Source organism: Podarcis bocagei, assembly GCF_964188305.1.
Source record: "Podarcis bocagei genome assembly, chromosome: 15".
Classification (NCBI taxonomy): Eukaryota; Metazoa; Chordata; class Lepidosauria; order Squamata; family Lacertidae; genus Podarcis; species Podarcis bocagei.
In genome coordinates this window covers 1,441,832-1,463,601 of record NC_138141.1, presented here as the reverse complement: position 1 = coordinate 1,463,601, position 21,770 = coordinate 1,441,832, and the positions used below count along the sequence as shown (strand labels likewise).

Genomic DNA, 21,770 nt, shown 5'->3' with positions numbered 1-21,770 from the left:
GTTTATTAAAAGTGTGGTGTAAATTACTATAGTAACAATTATGACTATGCCTTCTTTTCTCTGCTCCTGCCTCAAAGAAGCAGATCTTGGTTGCTACTGCTTCTTTCTCCTGCACTTGCCTCACTTGTGACCTCTCTTTCTCACAACCAGCACGGTTGGGCCTTCTGGCCCAGACACATGGCAAATGAAGAATGAGGAAGTCACCAGAAGACCAGATACTCTAACACTGTTTAGATGCAGGGTAGCCTGCATACCACATCTCATGGAGGAACCTGCGTAATTCAGACCACAGCAGGTTCTGCTGCAGAAAGGGGCCAGCACACAGGTAGTTCTGGGTGCCTCAAGGGAGAATGGGTTTCCCCACGCCTCTCTTTCCAGCAGCCATTGCCTCCTCCTCCACTCCTTGGTTCTGCTGATTGTGGCTGGGAGAAGGACTTGGAAAGAGGCCAGGGTATGTCATTTGCACATTGTTCTTGTCTTTCTGGCCCCAGGAACTGCAGCTGAGCCTCCTAGGAGCCAGAACAGATAGCAGAACTCTCTGCTATTGGCTTGCACATTTGTAACCCACCAAACTTAACACAGCCTACCAGTCTACTGCTTGACAACCATTTTAATGTTGCAGTTTCTAATGGGCAGCAAAACAGAGATTTAAATCTGGGCCCTGGTGGGCTGTAGCAACAGAGAATTCCTCTTGGTGGGTCACAAGTTCTGCAGGCCTCCTTTGACCTCACCTGGAGTGCCTTAAGCCACAGCATGCCCAGCTCTGATCTATGCTGACCATACTAGGCAAGCAGTTGTGTCACAGGCATCACCTGCTTCTCTGTTTCCCCTGAGGGCAACGGGGGGGGGGGGACTCTACAGCCCCCTTCCAATGTGACTGGACTCCAATTCTCATTAGACTCCCAAGCAGCATGGCCAACGGGTCTGGGGTGATGGGAGTTGTAGTCGTGTTCCCCAACACTGCCCTAGGGAGTTCATCCACATCAGGAATAGCCAACCTGGTGCTTTCCAGATGTTGCTGGGCTACCAGACCAATGACCATGTTTGCTGGTGCTGATGTGAGTTGGAATCAAGCCACACCTGGAGGGCCACAGGTTGTCAACCCCTGAATTAGACCTAGTGAGCTTTGCTCAGCATGGAGGCGAGGCTCTTGCGGGAAGGGGGGTAGGAGACAATCAAACCCCCCATCTACTTTCTGTTACCTGTCTGCGCAAGGGGATGCTCTTGGCCAGCTTATGCACAGCCAGCTGGCTGTTGAAATCCGACTTCTTTGTGGTGCTCTTCATCTTGTATATGATGACGGTCACAATCATGCAGGAGATGAGGAAGCCCCCTGTGCAGTAAATGATGATCTCCAGGTACAGAGAGGAGGCCATCATAGCTGGCTTGTCTTCAATAGCTGGATTGGTGCAAAGAAAGAATCAGCACACTAGGCACTCATTCAGCAGCAACTAAAAACACCACCATAAAAAAACACCACTACGGGGGTCAAGGAGATAGAGAAAAGTGGAGAGAAAAAGCAGCTTTACTTAACTTCTAAAGGTGCCAGGTGTTGTCTGCCCTCACTTCCTGTGGCAGCCAGATGTGCTCCCCAAATAATGCAGAAGAAAAATGGATGTGCGAGCTGAAGCAGGAAGAAGGGCATGCCCTTTTTGCAAGCAGCCACTTCTGCAGCCCCCACCCTGGTGTTTCCTGCTTGGCAGGGGGTTGGACTCGATGGCCCTTGTGGTCTCTTCCAACTCTATGATTCTATGATTCTAAAAACAGACAAACTCTAGGCAAAAGGGGGATCACAAACCAAAGCGCCTTCATGAGTTTGCTTCTCTAGGATCCCAGTCTCTTATGCGACAGGATCCAGCATGGACCACATGGAATTCAGCATCCCTAGTAGATTCCTAGCACTTCCTGCAGACAAGCATTGACTTCATTGTTTAGAACTAAACATGATGAAGGTGCTCTATGAACAAAATCTCCTTATGTATTAAAGATTATCCTTTTTAAGGGCACCTGAGACCAAGCAGCCAACATGTGTCAGCCAGAGAGGAAGCAGCTGCAGGGAGTTTGCCTTGTCCCTCCCTCCCAGAAAGAACAGCAAAAGAACCCTGCATCTAATAATCAGTGCCTGAGCTTGCTTTTTGCCTTGTCTTCGTCAATCCCTTTTTCCTTTTGTTTTGTGTCTTTTGGACTGCAAGTCTGGGAGAATGGACGGACTTATTACTGAGCACTGTAAGCTGCTTTGGGTTATTTTTTCCAGCTGCAGAGCTGAGTAGCTAGTCCTAATAAGTGTAGACCCACTGAACTTCATGGAAATTATTTGGTTCATTCATTTCAGTGGGTCTATGGGGTGTTAGGGGAGGGGTAGTACCTCCAGTGAGAGACATGCCATGCTCCTTCTGGGGTAGTTGTCTTACCATTGATCCCCACCCTGCTCTCACTCAGCTCTCACCTGCGGCTCCTAGAAGCTGTCAACATGCAACAGCGGCCACAATCCGAGAACAGCTGCAACTGACTGGTCAAACCAAGTGAGGATGCTCAATGGGTCTCAAACCCTCGGGGAGTCAGGGTCTTCCCCTGCATGCAAAGACAGGCACTGGCAGATTGAGCAGATGAGACCAAGAGTGGGTCCAACAGTCAAGAAGGCGGTTTCTGCCCATGCTATAAAGGGAAGTGAGGGGCAGATGGCTTATCAACCTGGGAAGAAGGAACTCTCTGATATCCTAAGCCTCCAGTGCCTTGCAGAATATCTTCAGGAGAAGAAAAGGCTCAGGAGTAAACCGTACACAAATTCAGAGTGGAGTCCCTAAGACGGTTGGATGGCACCTTGTATGCCTCTTTCTGGCAATTCCTGCAGCCCAGCTGGTGCCAAACATCTTGCTCTGCCTTCCATTGGGCACCATCGGCAAGGCCGAGAGAAGGGGTGAATGTAAATTTACAAATGTAAATGCTAAATTCACTGTTCTGCTTATTTTTGTCTTCAACACTGCCTCCACACTAGAATGTGGCCCAGAAAGAATGTGACCCTTGGGCTGAAAAAGATTCCCCAACCTCATCCAATTGGGTGAATATTAATTGGGAGAATAAAAATGGTCTTTATACTCCTCCTCAAGAGAAAGGCCAAGGAAACTGGAAGCAGCAAAGAAGGGGCTCTCATGGGTGCATCTACTTCTTCTAGCCTTTGCCAACTGGGTCCCCTCCAGATGTTTTGGAGGATAGTTTCCATCTGCCTCAAGCAACATGACTGGTGGGAGCAGAAGCCCAAAGTTTCTGGAGGATACCTGGGTGGCAAAGGCTGGCTTGCATGTTAACGGAGGCCAGAGAATTCTGGGGCTACTGGTGTGCTCCAAATAAGAAATTTCATGGAGTGGCAAGTGGGAGTCAAAACAGAACAGGAGCAAAATGAGTGCTTGTGTGTGTGTGTGTGTGTGTGTGTGGCTGAACTCTGTTTGTGATTTCCCAACCTATTTCTTTGTAAAAGCCAAGGAGTGTTGAGGACCACATCACAGCTGCCTGCCAAACCTTTCAGAACTACATGAGTAATGCTTGCAGGAGATGAGTCAAATGTGTCGGATTCTGTTGTTTGCTCTGTTGAACCATCTCTTGCAGGTTTTGCCCAGAAACGTTCTCAGCAGGCCTGTCAAGTACAAAGCGCTTTCACCTGGGGTCTTCCTAGTTGTATCAGCATCAGCTTAATGCTTGTTTGCAAAGAGAGAACTCTTAGTGAGAAAGTGCAAAGCCTGTGTCAAGGCCAGAAACATTTTTCTGAACTTGTTTTGGAGAGGGCATTGGAGCTGTAATTTGAAGAGAAAGAGATGAAAAAAGGATGTTCCCTCCCTCACTTTAGTCCTCCCACTCTTAGAAAAAACAATAAGCAACAGAGAGAAGATGGATAGAGCATGTTGTTGGAAGGAAACGGCTGTCATCTTGCCCTGTTCAGATCACAGGGCTCTGAGTGGAAACAGGCTTGACAAGGAAAACAAAAGACTGATAACACAGAAAGTTTTTTTCCTTGTAGGTGTACAAATAGCACATGACCTCAAAAACTTTCTGAAGTTGAACATTACCAGTTCTTGCCAGCCAGCTTTTGATGGCTGAAAAATGAGCCCTGCATCAACCAGGCAGGGTGGAACAAGAGCCCGCAAAACAGCAGTTTATGCAAAGTAGAATCCAAAAGAGAATGCAGGAAGAATAGCAGAGACTTCAAATTAAGCAAAGGCCAGATTCCATTCCCTTTCAAGGCAAGGCCACCAAGAAAACAAAGCCATATTCGGGATCTTATGGGAAAGCAAGCAGATATTGGGGAGCCCATTTCCTAGTCTCAGTTCTTGGGGGACTAGAATCAAGAGTGTGCCCATTTTATCACAGCCACCTCACAGAGAGATGAATCCAGTTAAGAAAAGGGCCATCTTCACCCAAGCTCTCCAAGGCTTCTGCATGATTTATTTTATCTCCCTTTTTGCAGTAACCCACAAGCAATATGGGTTTGAAGGCCCCCTCGACAGACTTCCTGTCACCAGGAGGAAAAATAGCCACCTATCAGTGTGGGGGTGTCTGCCTGTATGAACTACATCGGTTTTCTTTGCACAGATGTATGGATATAAGGGGAAGCTACCCTAAGATAGCTAGTTGCACAAGCCTTCGGTTCTACAACTGGAACATCATCATAGTGAGACTCCTGTGTCAACTGCGAAGTTTTGAACATTTCCAAAACATAGACAAATCAATTAGAATCATAGAATCATAGAATCATAGAGTTGGAAGAGACCACAAGGGCCATCGAGTCCAACCCCCTGCCAAGCAGGAAACACCATCAGAGCACTCCTGACATATGGTTGTCAAGCCTCTGCTTAAAGACCTCCAAAGTAGGAGACTCCACCACACTCCTTGGCAGCAAATTCCACTGTCGAACAGCTCTTACTGTCAGGAAGTTCTTCCTAATGTTTAGGTGGAATCTTCTTTCTTGTAGTTTGGATCCATTGCTCCGTGTCCGCTTCTCTGGAGCAGCAGAAAACAACCTTTCTCCCTCCTCTATGTGACATCCTTTTATATATTTGAACATGGCTATCATATCACCCCTTAACCTCCTCTTCTCCAGGCTAAACATGCCCAGCTCCCTTAACCGTTCCTCATAAGGCATCGTTTCCAGGCCTTTGACCATTTTGGTTGCCCTCCTCTGGACACGTTCCAGTTTCTCAGTGTCCTTCTTGAATTGTGGTGCCCAGAACTGGACACAGTACTCCAGGTGAGGTCTGACCAGAGCAGAATACAGTGGCACTATTACTTCCCTTGATCTAGATGCTATACTCCTATTGATGCAGCCCAGAATTGCATTGGCTTTTTTAGCTGCCGCGTCACACTGTTGGCTCATGTCAAGTTTGTGGTCAACCAAGACTCCTAGATCCTTTTCACATGTACTGCTCTCAAGCCAGGTGTCCCCCATCTTGTATTTGTGCCTCTCATTTTTTTTGCCCAAGTGCAATACTTTACATTTCTCCCTGTTAAAATTCATCTTGTTTGTTTTTGCCCAGTTCTCTAATCTGTCAAGGTCGTTTTGAAGTGCCAGACCACACTCAAGTCCCAGGAATGAGTACGTAGAAGCTCTGTGAAAAAGTGTGTGAGAGGAGGAGCTGCACCCCTAATTTTCAGCACCATCAAATAAGCGTACTCTGGTGGATCCACAAGTACCCAGTTATTTTGACTGCAGTCCAATAGCTGCCTTTTGACCCCACTTTAAAATTGAAAATCTGGGCTGGGAGTGAGGTCCAAATAGGAGGCTGTATATATGGAGACCTGTATCTGACACTGGGAACCTGGAATCCCAAAACACCTAGCTCTGCTACCCATAACTGCAGTATGTGGGTGGTCCATGATCTCCCCCAATGCATCCACATAGGTCCACTGGGCACAGGTGGGGTTCTGTTTTAGAACTCCTTGCTGAGAAGGCAGCAAAGTGCATGGGGAGACTGATCTTGCCCAAGAGAATGGAACCAGCTCTGTCGGAACACCTGGACCTCACTTCTGGTTAAGCCCAAACTGGAAATTCACCATGCCTTGGTCAGCAAGAGCCACCAGATGTGGAGATGGACCATCCCAATTCCGCAGAGAAGGAAAATGGGACCACAACAGGGCAGATGGCTCACTGACTGTCACCAGTGGCGTAGCGTGGGTTGTCAGCACCCGGGGCAAGGCAAGTAATTTGCGCCCCCTAACCCGTGGATTTGCGCCCCCTAACCCATGGATTTGCGCCCCCTAACTCTAACCCCCAGATGTTGCGCCCGGTGCGGCCGGCCCCCCCTGCACCCCCCACGCTATGCCACTGACTGTCACACCAGGGATATCTCAATTGCCAAGCTCCAATCATATTTGTTGCTAAGCAATCCTTCCTCTAGGAAGGAACCAATTTGTGAGACACTCTGCCATCTTGGGGGTGGCTCTTGCGGACCACAGCGTGCTCATCTCCATGCATAGAAGAGGACAGCAAGGAGGCAGAGAAAGGAACAGAACCAGTATATACCTTCCAGAACCGTCAACCATGCAGAGTGGTGGGAGATCCCAATAGAATTACCCGCCAAACATGTATACTGCCCAGCATCCTCAAAGGAGACATTCCTTAAGTGAAGGACTTCCATTTCTTTGTCTGTTGTGTTAACACCAGCCGTCTAGAAAGGGGAAAAATGGAAGCAAAGGGGGAGAGAGAAAGAAAAAAAAAAGGAAAATAGGACGAGCAAACGTAAGACCCCTTTAGGAACCAAGGTGCAGGAGGAGGAAGAGGGAAGGGATAACATGCCCCCCAAGACCTCCTAAGGAACACAGACACCACTGCAGACATATTGCAACAGAGAGCCTTAGGACAACCTCCAATCCAGGCTGACCTAAAGAGGCAATGTTAAAACAACAACCCTTCACCAAACTGAATTTCCCTGCCCATCTGACATGCTGGTGATGGGCCACATGGAAAAACTAACCTTAGGTGGGGGGAAGAACCAGCATAGTTTCATGGGATGGGAAGAGGAATAATGGTGGAAGGGAGATGGGAAGACAAGAAAAGAAAAGAAACGGGAGCAAGGTCTGGGTCAAGAAGTGACAGAGCACTAGGAGAAGAGGCCATGCTCCTGTAAACAGAGTCATGAAAAAGAAATTACCTTTTTTATTTTGCCGGGGAGAGCAAGGGTACTCCAAGAACCCAAAATCAGATATGCAAAAAACTCAGGTTTTCAGACTTTAGTTGGTAGGTCAATTAATTGGTGACAGCCAGTTTAAAATTGGCAGGGCTGCACAATTAAATGGTATGGACATGCATTTTTATGTGGCTTTGATTTTGCTGTTTCAAAAGGACACCTATATTTAGATTTTTACAATACTAAAATCAATGTAATTGGCTGGTTACCTATCAGGCAATCAAAGCATTTCTCCGCAGCCTTTGTAAGAAAAATACAGAGAAGCCAATGCAATAAAGTTTAGCTTGATGTTTCAGCAAAAGAATCTGGGGATGTTTTCTTATATTGGCTGAATTAATATAGATAGACGGTTAAGAAAGCTCAAAGAAGGGAATGATCTGTTAAAATGAGGAACGGGGAAGGACATGAAACTAAACTGACCAGCCCCTTCTGAGGATTTTTCCATGGCTTACTGCACCAGAAACAGAGAAGAAACAGGAGAGCCACAAGAGTTTGGTTTTCCCACCACGAAGGACTGGCCATTCAAGCAAGAGCCCCAAAGTGGCGTTCTCCCCGTTTACCTTCAGCCATGGGTCTGGTGACGGTCAGCCACGCAGACTGGTTAGCCTCACCAATATAATTGGAAACCTTACAAACATACTCCCCACTCTCAGCCTCTGTCACATTATACAGGGTCAGCACCTCCGCATCGGAGCTATTAATTCCCGAGCTCTAGAACAAGACCAACAACACAGGAGTCACTCAATGGCCAACGGACGGGCACGTCGCTCCATGATCAACAGCAATAATCAAGTGGGCATCTCCCTGTGCCCACAAGCCAGAGGTGGGGGGAACTCAAGCTCTCTGCGCATCCCGCCCCCTCTCGCTGCAAGGATATCTCCTGGGGGCACAAACTGCACCCCTCTCACATCTAAAGGAGCAGCAGTAATTAATAGCTGTATGGCAGGGCCAAGTTCATCAGATGCTAGAACCTGGAGAACTTGCTAAGTGCTTTACAGTTCAAAAAACCCTCCAACCAAGCCTTTTTACTTGTTAATTTTTAGCATATATAAAAAACCAGTATACCATTTATGTCATAGAATAAGACATGTTTTAGATACATCATAAAAAGTAAACAAACATGTAAGCCACAATACTCTTTTGTTGGGCATACTAACTGCTAGCTTGTGATTAAAAGTACTTTAAACTATTTTATAATATCATTTTGGTGGCATTCAAATTAGCTTAAATGAGGTTTTATTCATGCATAAAAATCTCTGTCTTAACACTCACATTTTGGCCCTGTTTGCTGGGATAAATTGGTTCAAAAGCAATGCACTAACCCCCATTTTTCTACCCAATTCTCCTCTTTAAGGTGCTTAGCATTCCTTCAATAAACCTACTGTAAAGTGTTTAAAAGGCACAGATGTCTCTTGATGACCAGGTTTTAGTATCACAACCAGGTTGGATTCTGCTCACTGTCAGAAGCCCAAGGCATGGGATTTGAGCTTTTGCACAGCTATAAATAGCAGAGCAAACACATGAGGCAAATGTGAGTTGTGGCAACATATTGTGGGATGCTCTCCCCAGAGAAATTCGCCCGGTGCCTTCATTGTACACCTTCAGGTGCCAGGCAAAAACACTCCTCTTTAACCAGGCCTTTGGCTGACTGACATTCAATGCCCTTTTAAAATGTGTAATTAGGTTGTCCTTGTTTTTATTCTGATTATGTATTTTGTGATTTTATATTGTGATTTTATCCTGTGAACTGCCCTGAGACCTGGGGGTGTAGGGCGGTATGCAATTTAAAAAAACAAACTCGCTGAAGGCTATAAATTAAATTCTGAACCCATCCTCCACAGCACTAGCAGAACCATATCTGCTCTGTTTATATTTGGAGAAGTTAGTGGTGTGCCACCAGTTCTTCCCTAGCCTTATGGCAACTGCATGTAACCGTAAGCAGTTCCACATAAGACTCACATCCTCCTCCCTATGGGGGATTGTAAAACTTCAGGAAGGACTTTTGCTCCCACTTTTAGTTAATGCCAGCTTCTTGTTCCATCTGAAGCAGGGATAGTGTTTTAACTCTATTATAGCTTCATAACTCAAAGTTTGAAGTTGTATTGTTTTAAAACCACAGTGAGAGCTAAACCATAAATCCTGGTTCAGGCGAAACAACAACCTGGAGTTAACTACAAGCAGAAGCTTTCAAGTTAATCTTCCTGGCCACATGGTTGGGGAAGAGGGAACTGCAGGAGGGAGGCTAGGCCTCTTCACTTGGGGCTAAAGCATGTCTGAATGAGGTCAGCTGGTGCTGTGCTGTGCTTTGGCATCCCAGCCGTACTCCTTTGGTTGGGAATGGCCAAATTCTGTACCCTCCCACAGCTATTTTTCTTTTGCATGCTTTGCTGTAGAAATCTCACAATGGGGAACTTGGACCCAGAATGAGCTGGCTTGACTTAGTCTGGCTGATCAACCAATTGGAAATAGATTATCCTGCAGCATCAATTTAGAACGGTCTTGTCCCTTGCTTGTAGCCACCTTACATGTCTCCCTCCCAAGGCAGTGGAAACAAGCCCCATGTCAACAAAAATGTCACCCATCACTTGAGATAGTGGGGTTTTCTTTTACCTTCAAGACCTGCACATAAGGCAAGTTATTTGGCCCAATCTTGCTCCCATTGACCTCAATGTGCTTCAACCACTGGATGTGGGGCTGAGGGTCACTGTAGACTTTGCAAACAAATTCAACGTTGCTACCCAGGGAGACGGTCTTGTTAGCCGGGAGCCCAGCTTGTAAGATAGGCCGGTGAGGTGACCTCTCTGGAAAAGACACAGAAGAGAATGGTTTCAGGCAAACTGGAAAAGGAGAGAGAGGAAGACCCACTTGCCTGTTTATTTAAAACATTTATATACTGTCTTCCAGCCAGACGGTTTCCAGGCATTTCTTTTTTAAGTAAAGCAACAAGAACATCAATGATAAATAACAGAAAAAACAGTCCGTAAGACCAGCAACTGAAATAGCAGTTTACAATGAAACTCAAACTTTAAGAAGCCCAGGACAGCAAAAAGGTGTTTGTCTGGCGCTGGAATCATTGCAAAATTGGCGCCCTGTGAGCCTCGCTAGGGAGGCGCAAGCAGGGGGCCAATACAGGGAAGGCCCCTTCCCTGGTCACCACCCACCGCACCTCAGATGGTGCTTACTTCCTTTCAAACACCCCAATCTAATATGTTTGAACTCCAGCAACCCTCAGTTATTCATAAAAGCATTTCTATACAGTCGTATCATAAAATATTGGGGTGGTGTTAAAACATAAAACACAATTTAAAAAAATATTTAAAAATATCAAAATACAGATAATCATTAAGTAAAAACTGAACAGCTGCCAAGGCTTGGTGGAACAGAAAGGTCTTGGTGAGACTCTTGGAAGTGAAAAGCAAGGGTGCCTGCTGGATCCTTGCTGGAAGAGTGTTCCACACCATGGGACTGGAAGCACAAAATGCCCAGCTTCTGGCTGAGACCAGTCAGCTCTGTGTAAACACCAGCCTCAGTTTACCAGCCTCCAATCCAGCCCATCAGCGCCTCCAAGCCCTGGGCTAACATCTCAAGCACCTCTTCTGATTCAGATGGAGCAGACTGGACAAATGGCCACAAAACACTCAAGAGCCTTGCTGAATGATCATGTCTATGTGGTTGGAGGGTTTGATGGAACAGCACATCTCTCCTCTGTGGAGGCGTATAACATTTGCACAGACTCGTGGACAACTGTGACCAGCATGACAACCCCCCGCTGTTATGAGGGAGCAACAGTCCTGAGGGACAGCTTTATGCCATAGCAGGGTACGATGGGAACCTGCTTCTGAGCAGTATTGAGTGCTATAACCCTATCATTGGCAGCTGGGGTGACATCCCTGGGAACCCAAGGGTGTGATGCTGGTGTTTGTGTGCTGCCTGAGAAGTGACCTTAGGGGGAAGGCCTCGCGAGAGCTCTTCTGTGGAACCAAGAGACGATGGGAGCAAGTACTGGCTCACTTGCAGCCATGCTCTTGTAGCTGTGGATGCAGTGACCATTGCTATCTGGCCTGTGCTGAAGACCTTCAGGCTCATTTTCAAAGCTACTGATTCCATTCAAAAAAACCAATCCACACACAAGGCACTTTGAACTGAAAAGAGAGAAATCACATGCTCATGGAATGAGAACCCTCTGAAAGTGAGTTGCCTCTGGCCTGCTGCATCTCTAGAGCATCGGCACACACAAGGAAGTTTGAGCATGGCACCAACGGTTTCTGCCTGAATGTTTCCATGTACCAAACATGCTGCAGTGCAGACTTACTGTTAGTGAGCATTGTGTGGGCACACGGTATTTGTTTTTGGAAGCTTTTTATGCTCTGCACAGACTTGCCCATGGTGCTGGGGGGAAGAGGCTGCATTGCAAATGTCCCTCCAATCTCCACAAATCACTGAACTTTGCTTCAGGATGAGGACAGAAATCGTGCTCTGGCGGCGCGGCGGCAGCAGGAGGCCCCATTAGCTGAAGTGGTGCTTCAGGTTAAGAACAGTTTCAGGTTAAGAATGGACCTCCGGAACGAATTAAGTACTTAACCCGAGGTACCACTGTATTTCGTTAAGAGCACACTAATGTTTACACTGCATTGTCGTTTTACCTGCTGTCATCTCTCTCCAGACCCAATTACAACAACAAGGGTTTTAAAAAGTCCTCTTTCACATTTGCTCAAGGCATCTCTTTCGTGGCGTATTTATGATTCTCCTTACGTATTTTAATTACTCCTCTGGTGTGTTATGCAGCTTGTACTAGATATGTGAATTCATACCACATTGCTGAAATGGACACCTGAGCCTGTGGATAATGCACCTGCAACCCCTAAGCATTCAGCATGATCCTGGAGCGCTCTCTCTCTCCCCCCACCATGACCCTCTGAGCTTCTTCCTGTGTCACACAGCTCTACTGGAAGCCAAGGGGTGAGTGTATTTATTTGCTGTGTGATACTGGTACGTAGGCTGAGACCCTATCTGCCTGTGGACTGCCTCGCCAGAGTGGTGCATGCTCTGGTTATCTCCCGCTTGGACTACTGCAATGCGCTCTACGCGGGGCTACCTTTGAAGGTGACCCGGAAACTGCAACTAATCCAGAATGCGGCAGCTAGACTGGTGACTGGGAGCGGCCGCCGAGACCATATAACACCGGTGTTGAAAGACCTACATTGGCTCCCAGTACGTTTCTGAGCACAATTCAAAGTGTTGGTGCTGACCTTTAAAGCCCTAAACGGCCTCGGTCCAGTATATCTGAAGGAGCGTCTCCACCCCCATCATTCTACCCGGACACTGAGGTCCAGCACAGAGGGCCTTCTGGCGGTTCCCTCACTGCGAGAAGCCAAGTTACAGGGAACCAGGCAGAGGGCCTTCTCAGTAGTGGCGCCCTCCCTGTGGAACGCCCTCCCACCAGATGTCAAAGAGAAAAACAACTACCAGACTTTTAGAAGACATCTGAAGGCAGCCCTGTTTAGGGAAGCTTTTAATGTTTGATGTATTACAGTATTTTAATTTTTTTGGGAAGCTGCCCAGAGTGGCTGGGGAAGCCCAGCCAGATGGGCGGGTGTCAGGGCTGCCCGAGGTCCCAGCTCACAAAGGACCAACGCCAGTTCGTTCTTATATACAAAGGTCTTTATTGAAGTTCAGTTTCGCTTTCACAGTCGCAGCGTGCAGCTCTACGTCTGAAACTCTAGACTGCTGAAGCTCCGTCTGAATCTCCTCCCCCCAGACACCACTTTAAGACTCTAGCCTTGCTCCACCTCTTCCTTTGCTCTTTCCTCCTCTGGCTCCGCCTGTCAGCTGGGGTCTCGCCTTTCCTAGACTCTTCTGACGCTGAATCCCCCGAGTCTTCTCCCTGCCTCCGGCGGGCTTTAGGACCTGGTTCCCAATCCGGGTCTTCTGCTGTCCCACGCGCCTGTACATTCGAACTTGGCGCGCGCGCCCAGCCGGCAACCTTCCTCCTGACCGTTACACTGCTCCTATCACTGCTTCCCCCTTCGGGGAGGCTAGCTGGACCCGACCTCCCCTCCGTTCCCCCACTCTCCGATGGAGGCGTGGTCAGCCCTGACTCATCTGCTCTCCCTGCTGGAGGAGATGCTGGCCCTGACACATGGGACTCTTCCCCCCCTCCACTACGCTCTGGTGGGGAAGCTGGTCCTGATTTCCAGCTGCTGCTTTGGGAGTCCCCGCTGGCCCCTTGTTTCTGGTGTGTCCCCCCTGGGACCCCCCTTGCCCTGACCATCGGCGCCTCCTTCTGGGAATCTTCTGATTCGCTGGAGAAGCTCATGGAATCTCTCGGGTCACTGCCATACTCCCCTACGCTGCCCTCAGATTCTTCCCCTTCGCTCTCCATTTCCTCTCTCCCCTGTGCCTCTGTTCCTGAGTCCCTGACAGCGGGGTATAAATAATAAATTATTATTATTATTATTATGGCCAGAGGATTGGAGAAGATCAGTCTACATCGCAATCCCAAAGAAGGGCAGTGCTAAAGAATGCTCCAACTACCGCACAATCGCACTCATTTCACACGCTAGCAAGGTTATGCTTAAAATTCTACAAGGAAGGCTCAAGCAGTATGTGGACCGAGAACTCCCAGAAGTGCAAGCTGGATTTAGAAGAGGCAGAGGAACCAGAGACCAAATTGCAAACATGCGCTGGATTATGGAGAAAGCTAGAGAGTTCCAGAAAGACATCTACTTCTGCTTCATTGACTATGCAAAAGCCTTTGGGAAATGATTTATAATGAGTTAAAAAAGGTATTTAAGTATACCTTCCTTAAGAAACCAGAGGCCTTCCTTTTGGGCATTGTCGGCCAAGGGGTGTTAAAGAAGGATAGAACTTTTTTTATGTATGCAACAACAGCAACAAGAATACTCATCGCAAAGCACTGGAAGACCCAAGATTTACCCACACTGGAAGAATGGCAGACGCAACTGATAGACTACATGGAGTTGGCTGAAATGACTGGCAGAATTCGAGACCTGGGAGAAGAGACGGTGGAAGAGGACTGGAAAAAATTTAAAGACTATCTACAAAAGCATTATAAGTTGTATGAATGTTAAGAGAATGCACGATAGAAAGTAACATGGCCTCAGCAATTTAGTTGTAAGATATATGAGAATAAGTGATGTTTAAGAAAAATATGAAATTTGAAGTAATATTATGTTTAAGCTAAGCAGTTCAGTACATGATAAAGTTATTTAAAATTTGGGACATAATATTTGAGAATTACAAAACAAGAACTGAAATAAGGTAACAAATTGCTGTCTATAATTATATGACTGAGAACGCAGGAAAGGGTGATGTGAGGAAGTCCAAAGATTAGGAAAATATGATTTATGGATAATTGCTTTTTTGTTGTACTTTTTTTCATTCTATGTCTATTTTCTAATTTTTCTTTGTCTTTTCTATTGCTGTATGGTGATGGTGTTATATATGTTTGGTGGTTTGTTTTTTTGTTCAAAATTTGCAATAAATATCTTATAAAAAAAAGACTATGCAAAAGCCTTTGACTGTGTTGACCACAGCAAACTATGGCAAGTTCTTAAAGAAATGGGAGTGCCTGATCACCTCATCTGTCTCCTGAGAAATCTCTATGTGGGACAAGAAGCTACAGTTAGAACTGGATATGGAACAACGGATTGGTTCAAAATTGGGAAAGGTGTACGACAAGGCTGTATATTGTCTCCCTGCTTACAGTGGTGCCTCGCAAGACGAAAAGAATTCGTTCCGCGAGTCTTTTTGTCTTGCGATGTTTTTCGTCTTGCGAAGCACGGTCCGTCAACTGCGCCTCTTCAAGCGGCTTTTAAAAAAAAGCGCAAGACGTTTTCGTCTTGCGAAGCTAGCCCATAGGGAAATACATCTAGCGAAGCAACACAAAACCGACAAACCCTTTCGTCTAGCGAGTTTTTCGTCTTGCGAGGCATTCGTCTTGTGGGGCACCACTGTATTTAACTTATATGCAGAATTCATCATGCGAAAGGCTGGGCTGGATGAATCCCTAGCCGGAATTAAGATTGCTGGAAGAAATATCAACAACCTCAGATATGCAGATGACACAACCTTGATGGCAGAAAGTGAGGAGGAATTAAAGAACCTTTTAATGAGGGTGAAAGAGGAGAGCGCAAAATATGGTCTGAAGCTCAGCATCAAAAAAAACGAAGATCATGGCCACTGGGCCCATCACCTCCTGGCAAATAGAAGGGGAAGAAATGGAGGCAGTGAGAGATTTTACTTTCTTGGGCTCCATGATCACTGCAGATGGTGACAGCAGCCACGAAATTAAGAGACGCCTGCTTCTTGGGAGGAAAGCAATGACAAACCTAGACAGCATCTTAAAAAGTAGAGACATCACCTTGCCAACAAAGGTCCATATAGTAAAAGCTATGGTTTTCCCAGTAGTGATGTATGGAAGTGAGAGCTGGACCATAAAGAAGGCTGATCGCCGAAGAATTGATGCTTTTGAATTATGGTGTAGGAGGAGACTCTTGAGAGTCCCATGGACTGCAAGAAGATCAAACCTATCCATTCTTAAGGAAATCAGCCCTGAGTGGAAGGACAGATCATGAAGCTGAGGCTCCAATACTTTGACCACCTCATGAGAAGAGAAGACTCCCTGGAAAAGACCCTGATGTTGGGAAAGTTGGAGGGCACAAGGAGAAGGGGACGACAGAGGACAAGATGGTTGGATAGTGTTCTCGAAGCTACCAGCATGAGTTTGACCAAACTGCGGGAGGCAGTGGAAGACAGGAGTGCCTGGCGTGCTCTGGTCCATGGGGTCACGAAGAGTCGGACACGACTAAACGACTAAACAACAACAACAACAACAACAACATTATTATTATTATTATTATTATTATTATTATTATTATTACTATTACTGACTCCTTGCTTTGGGGATATTATAGCATGGGATAATGATGCATTTTCGAACAAAACTGAGTTTATAAGTTCTGTCCTATCACATCAGTGTTTGTGATTAATTTCTTATGTATTTTTTAATAAAAGTATCTCTGGTACATGGGGGGAGGTGCGGAGATGGAGCAGCGAGATGGAGCTGGGAGTCACCTGCCTACCAAGGACGCTTCTCTCCAGATCTCCTGGAATCTGCTCCAAGAGGCTTCACACAAGATGATATTGAATAGCCTGGTGGGCAATCCAGACCCCCGTTGGTCTGCAGTGAGGCAGCCTGGCCTCGCTCCCCGGTCCCGCTGCCTTCCCATGGAGGGGGCAATAGCTTCCATTCACATTGGAGTGGGAGAAACAGGGACTGCTCTGTAAAAAGTGTTCGGCCCTGCCTGGTTCAAGAAAGCTGTGAAGCAATCAAGTGAGCATGAACAAGTAGTCAGGTGCAGATCAGAAGTTGGACCCAAACTTCCCAGAAGCAAAGAAAATTAGGCTGGCAGGCCTGGAACTGAAAGCCCCCCGCCCCCGTCTGTGAACCTCGCATCTTCACTTGTGATGTGACAAAGCAGGGATTAAGAAGTTATTTTCCCCTCAACGTTGCAAGAGGTTGGAGCCAAGATTTTCTTCTACTTCATCCTAGTCAGCCACTTATTAAAAATACAAAGGGACTGCTTCCTCCTCTAATCCCTCTAGCTAAGGAGTCGGCCCTCCTATATCCTAAAACCATATTCCACTTCCTGAAGTAAACATCACAGGACCAGCCCTCTCTCTGCCAAAGGCTGTTCTTGCCTGGATTTAAGGAGCATCTTTTCTGCAGTGCTTTATAGGGTTTCCTTGCCATGCCCTCAGCCCACAGCCCTGGAGAGAGGATCGGAGCCTCTGCACTTAAGAGGCCTGTGCCAAAGGGGCTAAGATCACACCTTTTCCCTTTAACCATCTTATTCAATCCATTTTCCAAAATGAAAAGCATAACATTAACTGTACGCAGGAAACAGACATCAAGAAAAACATAAACAATTAAGAAACAGACGGACAAGCTAAAAATACTGTAAATGAAATCACATAATTAGAAGATCAAACTTGTAGCAAACTTGCCACACAAACTTACGTTTCAAAAGATCTACGCACAAACAATACATTGTGAGATGGTACTGACATAGCAATGATTTGTTTGGCATAGATATAATTACAAATATATGCAAGCTCCTTATTCTTTTATTTAATATTTATTTTGTTACATTCTCTATATATGCGCTGTACACTGCTTAGCTGTACTTGTTTGCTAATTTTTGGTGGCCTATTGCCATCTAGGTCTTCTTTCCTTGTACTGAGAATTCCAATAATAATAATAATAATAATAATCAAAGAATCATAGAGTTGGAAGAGACCACAAGGGCCATCGAGTCCAAGCCCCTGCCAAGCAGGAAACACCATCAGAGCACTCCTGACATATGGTTGTCAAGCCTCTGCTTAAAGACCTCCAAAGAAGGAGACTCCACCACACTCCTTGGCAGCAAATTCCACTGTCGAACAGCTCTTACTGTCAGGAAGTTCTTCCTAATGTTTAGGTGGAATCTTCTTTCTTGTAGTTTGGATCCATTGCTCTGTGTCCGCTTCTATCAGTACTCCTATTGATGCAGCCCAGAATTGCATTGGCTTTTTTAGCTGCCGCGTCACACTGTTGGCTCATGTCAAGTTTGTGGTCAACCAAGACTCCTAGATCCTTTTCACATGTACTGCTCTCAAGCCAGGTGTCCCCCATCTTGTATTTGTGCCTCTCATTTTTTTTGCCCAAGTGCAATACTTTACATTTCTCCCTGTTAAAGTTCATCTTGTTTGTTTTGGCCCAGTTCTCTAATCTGTCAAGGTCGTTTTGAATAATAATAATAATAATAATAATAATAATAATAATAATAATAATAATTTATTTGTACCCCGCCCATCTGGCTGGGTTTCCCCAGCCACTCTGGGTGGCTTCCATAGTTTTGAAGTGTGATCCTGTCCTCTGGGGTGTTAGCCACCCCTCCCAGTTTGGTGTCATCTGCAAATTTGATCAGGATGTGTTGTTGTTTTTTAAAAAAGATATGGGCGATTCAGTTAAACGATTGGGGAGTATTTTGCTGTTCAGCTTGGGAAAAGAAGGGAGATCAAACATTGGAGAAAGGGCTGCTGCTGCTTTAGATCACAACCTTATGTCCCCTGCTAAGAAGATTAGGAAGAACTTTAAAAGTCCCTTGGTTTCACATTCTTAAACCACTAACATAGTTGAGAGCCCCAAGCTCAGACTCAATAATCATATTATACAGGAACTGAGCCCGTTTATCCAGTTTTAGGAACAGTTTTGGCATTACTACTTCCTTGTCTTTGTGTGTCTTATCAGAACTTACACTGTCTTATCTGGTCTTATGTTTTTAACTGGGTGTGTTTTGTTTTGGAAACTTTCTGTACAGTATACACAATTTCATAAAAACTTTTGTCCTTTTGTCCCCCTGGTGGTGTGCATGGGGCTGGGGGTCACAGAGGCATCCCTGGGCAGTCCACAGGCACCATGATCTCCCTTTCCAGTGAAGAACCCTCTGCCGTCTGGGCTCAGCTGACCCAGGTTACAGCTTGGAAAGGGCACTTCAGAAGGTTCTGACAGTTCTTAACACCATTTGACCCAGAAAAAATCCAGGTCAGATGCAGGCAAATAAAAGAATGAATAAGCGCCACAGTGCTCCCCATGGCTTGCCAAATGCTCTGGGGATTCCCATTGTTTCTTTGGAGGCTGTCTTACAATACCCTATAAAGGCAGCTCTGACACTTGGAATTGAGTTGGGGTATAGAGAAGGAAGGAGGCTGCGATGGGGGGATTCATAAGCAGCAAGCAACCAGGCGGCAGAGGAGGGGATTGTTAAACCAACAATCTCTGTGGGGCGGTTAAGGGTAAGAAATAAATAGAAGTTCCCAGGTTGTTCCCAGCATCTCCAGGTTGGGGCTGGGAGAGAATCCTGCCTGAAATCCTGGAGAGCCGCTTCAGCCCAGTGAGATGGGCTTCAGCCCGTGGAAGCTCATTCTGCTGAGCGCAGCCCTGGGCGTCGGCCCCAGAGCCCAACCCTGAAGACACCTCCGCAGGAACAGCGTGACAGTCCAAGCAGCTTACCACTGGATGGCCCAGCTGAAAGCCATCATTTTTTGTTAGCAGCCCAGAGAATTTAGGTTATATGACTATAAAGATACAGCAAATGAATGAAACAAGTAAGCTTGTTTCTGGTTCACACATCCCAGGCCACCTCTTCTGGCCAATGGGCCCCCAATTGCACCTGAGAGCACCATGAAGCAACATCCGTCAAAGGCAGCAAAGGAGAAGTGGGCAGGTGAAGTTCTTGTCACAAAACTGGGGTTTGGGTTTGGGGGTGGCTAGCTATTCATCAAAGGTCAAAGGTCAGACAAACCTAATGAGGGCATAGCTGATTAACAAAGGGCCTGCCAGTGTGGGGAGTGAGCATTCACAACCCCCTTTGTTCCCCCTTGCAGACTATTCCCTTCAGTTTGCTCAGTGTAATCAAATTAAATTGCATTTTTAATGGTTCATTTAGTGGCATTTAGAGCAACTCCACAAGTGGAACGGCAGAGATCAGCCTGCCTGGGTTGGGAATTAAGGCTAATAAGGAGATTAATTGGGGAGGGTGGCAAGGAGGAGAGAGAGTTTCCGTCTGGCCTCTAAAATTATCATAAGTGAAAAATGAAGTACAGCTTCATGCTTGGTCTGCACAGCCAGCTGCTTGAGCCCACTCGGTGCACACCTCAGGACAGCCAGTCTGAACAAAGAGACAATTCAGAGCCAAAAAACAAAATTCACCCAACCACTGTCTCCTATCCCCTCCTGACACTGAGCCACATACATCCGGCTACTTGCAGAGAATTCCTGCCTACACAATCTTAGGAGCAAAGGAAGTGGAGGCAACTCAACCCTGCCCCCCTGGTCCTGCTGCTGCATTTTCCTGGGGGGAAAGCTGTACACCGAGAGACTGGATAACACAACCCCCACCCCAATGATGAAGCACACAAGGAACGTTTCTCTCCACCCCACCATTCCAACTCTCCATGCTGTAAAAAAACAAAAGCATCAGAACATCCGGGCAACCTGATATGTATTAAAAATAACATCTGTAGCCGCATAATTTGTAACATAGCACAGGCAAAGAAGTGATGAGACACCGGAAATAAAGCAGGCTTGGATGACTATATTCCACTCCTGATTTTCTACAGCAAACCAAAAGACAACCTTGATTAGAAAAAAGTACCCTGAAGACGTCCAGTTTCACATTTTAAACTCATGTAACTCATCATGGTTTTGCTCGCTTCCTGCCTTGGGCCAGTCACCAAAACTTAACCAAAACTACTTCATATGGCTTATGTGAAGCTCCAGAGGAGAGATAAAATGGCTGCAAGAAGGACTTTGTGCTTGCATTACAGGCATCAAATGTTGCTTCCTTGTAATGCCTCTTTGTAAAGAGATATTTTTCCCTCCCTCCAAATTTGTCTCCATTGAGGCTCTGACCAATGTGGCATCATTACTGTGTTACTGCACTCTGACTTCTGAAGAGAGATAAACTCTCTAGGAAAGCAATTTATAACTAACCCCTCCGTTTCCACACTCCTTCCAGCCTCCCATTTCCCTTCCTTTGTCCAGGTCTCCTTACCAACAACGTCAAGCTGGTAGGTATGGTTTAGGGTTCCGTACTTGTTCTCCACAATGCAGGTGTAGTTGCCTTTATCTGATGGCACAACCGAGTCCATGATGATGCTCCAGGTGGCATGACGGACCTGTGGGGAAACAGACAAAGGCTGATCAGGAAGGTTACCTGCTGATTGACGGCTGAGCCGGAGGGAGCAATGGCTCTGTCCCCTTGGGCCTTTTCATCTCAGGAGCAGGGCCAAAGGTCTTGCCTGCTCCTGTGCTGCATGTTCTAGGCTGCACATAATTGCTGTTCGAAGTCATGTCCCCCCCCCTTGCTATAGAGAGTAATTGCTGCCAGCTGCTGGGCTGACAACAGAGCTAGCTACATCTGGAAACTGGGATGATGGACAAGTGGGACAAGTTTTGTTGGCCAGTACAAGAACCAGTCTTGGAATTCCTCCAGCTGCTCTCCCACACAAAGAAGATTTCACTGTGCCCAAGTCTAGCCAGGGTGGTGTATTCAGGGGTGGCCAACTCTCAAGAGACTACGATCTACTTTCAGAAATAAAAACTGGCAGCGATCTACCCCCTTTTTGGGGGGTTCAGCTCAAAGTTGTAGAGCTTTTTTAGGGAGGAGGAAAGCCCCGTTTGGGGGGGGGAGTTCTGGTTTTTTTTTGGGGGGGTTAAAGGCAAGGGACAAAGGAGGAAAGTCACTCACAAAAAGATCGCTATGGATCAAAACAGCAGCAAAGAGAAAGCTCTGTCTTCTCTTCCAGAGATCATACAACAATGGAGGGTGGGGCAAGGGGCCATGGCAGGAGTCAGTTTTAGCGACCCACTTTATATGCTGTGCCTTGCAAACCCTCACAAGATGGCCTATGAAACAGCTAGTAAACAGCAAAAATTTAAAAACAGACCAATAGGTCAAAACAATTACAGTGGTGCCCCGCAAGACGAATGCCTCGCAAGACGAAAAACCCGCTAGACGAAAGGGTTTT

At 46.4% G+C, this 21,770-nt stretch overlaps 1 protein-coding gene across 9 annotated transcripts in view; it reads right to left on the bottom strand.

Annotated features, from left to right (window-relative positions):
* The window catches only part of FGFR1 (fibroblast growth factor receptor 1), a 109,373-nt gene that overhangs the window by 31,375 nt on the left and 56,228 nt on the right, over positions 1-21,770 (bottom strand). For 5 of the 9 annotated variants that reach the window (XM_081171388.1, XM_081171387.1, XM_081171393.1 and 2 more), the window contains 4 exons: positions 20,795-20,918; positions 9,786-9,976; positions 7,736-7,886; positions 1,197-1,399 (listed from right to left, as the gene is read on the bottom strand). In XM_081171388.1, the coding sequence (XP_081027514.1) occupies positions 1,197-1,399; positions 7,736-7,886; positions 9,786-9,976; positions 20,795-20,918 (669 nt within the window). Of the gene's footprint in view, positions 1-1,196; positions 1,400-6,511; positions 6,657-7,735; positions 7,887-9,785; positions 9,977-20,794; positions 20,919-21,770 lie in introns of all 9 variants that reach the window. The other 4 variants (XM_081171392.1, XM_081171395.1, XM_081171391.1 and 1 more) reach the window with 3 other exon arrangements.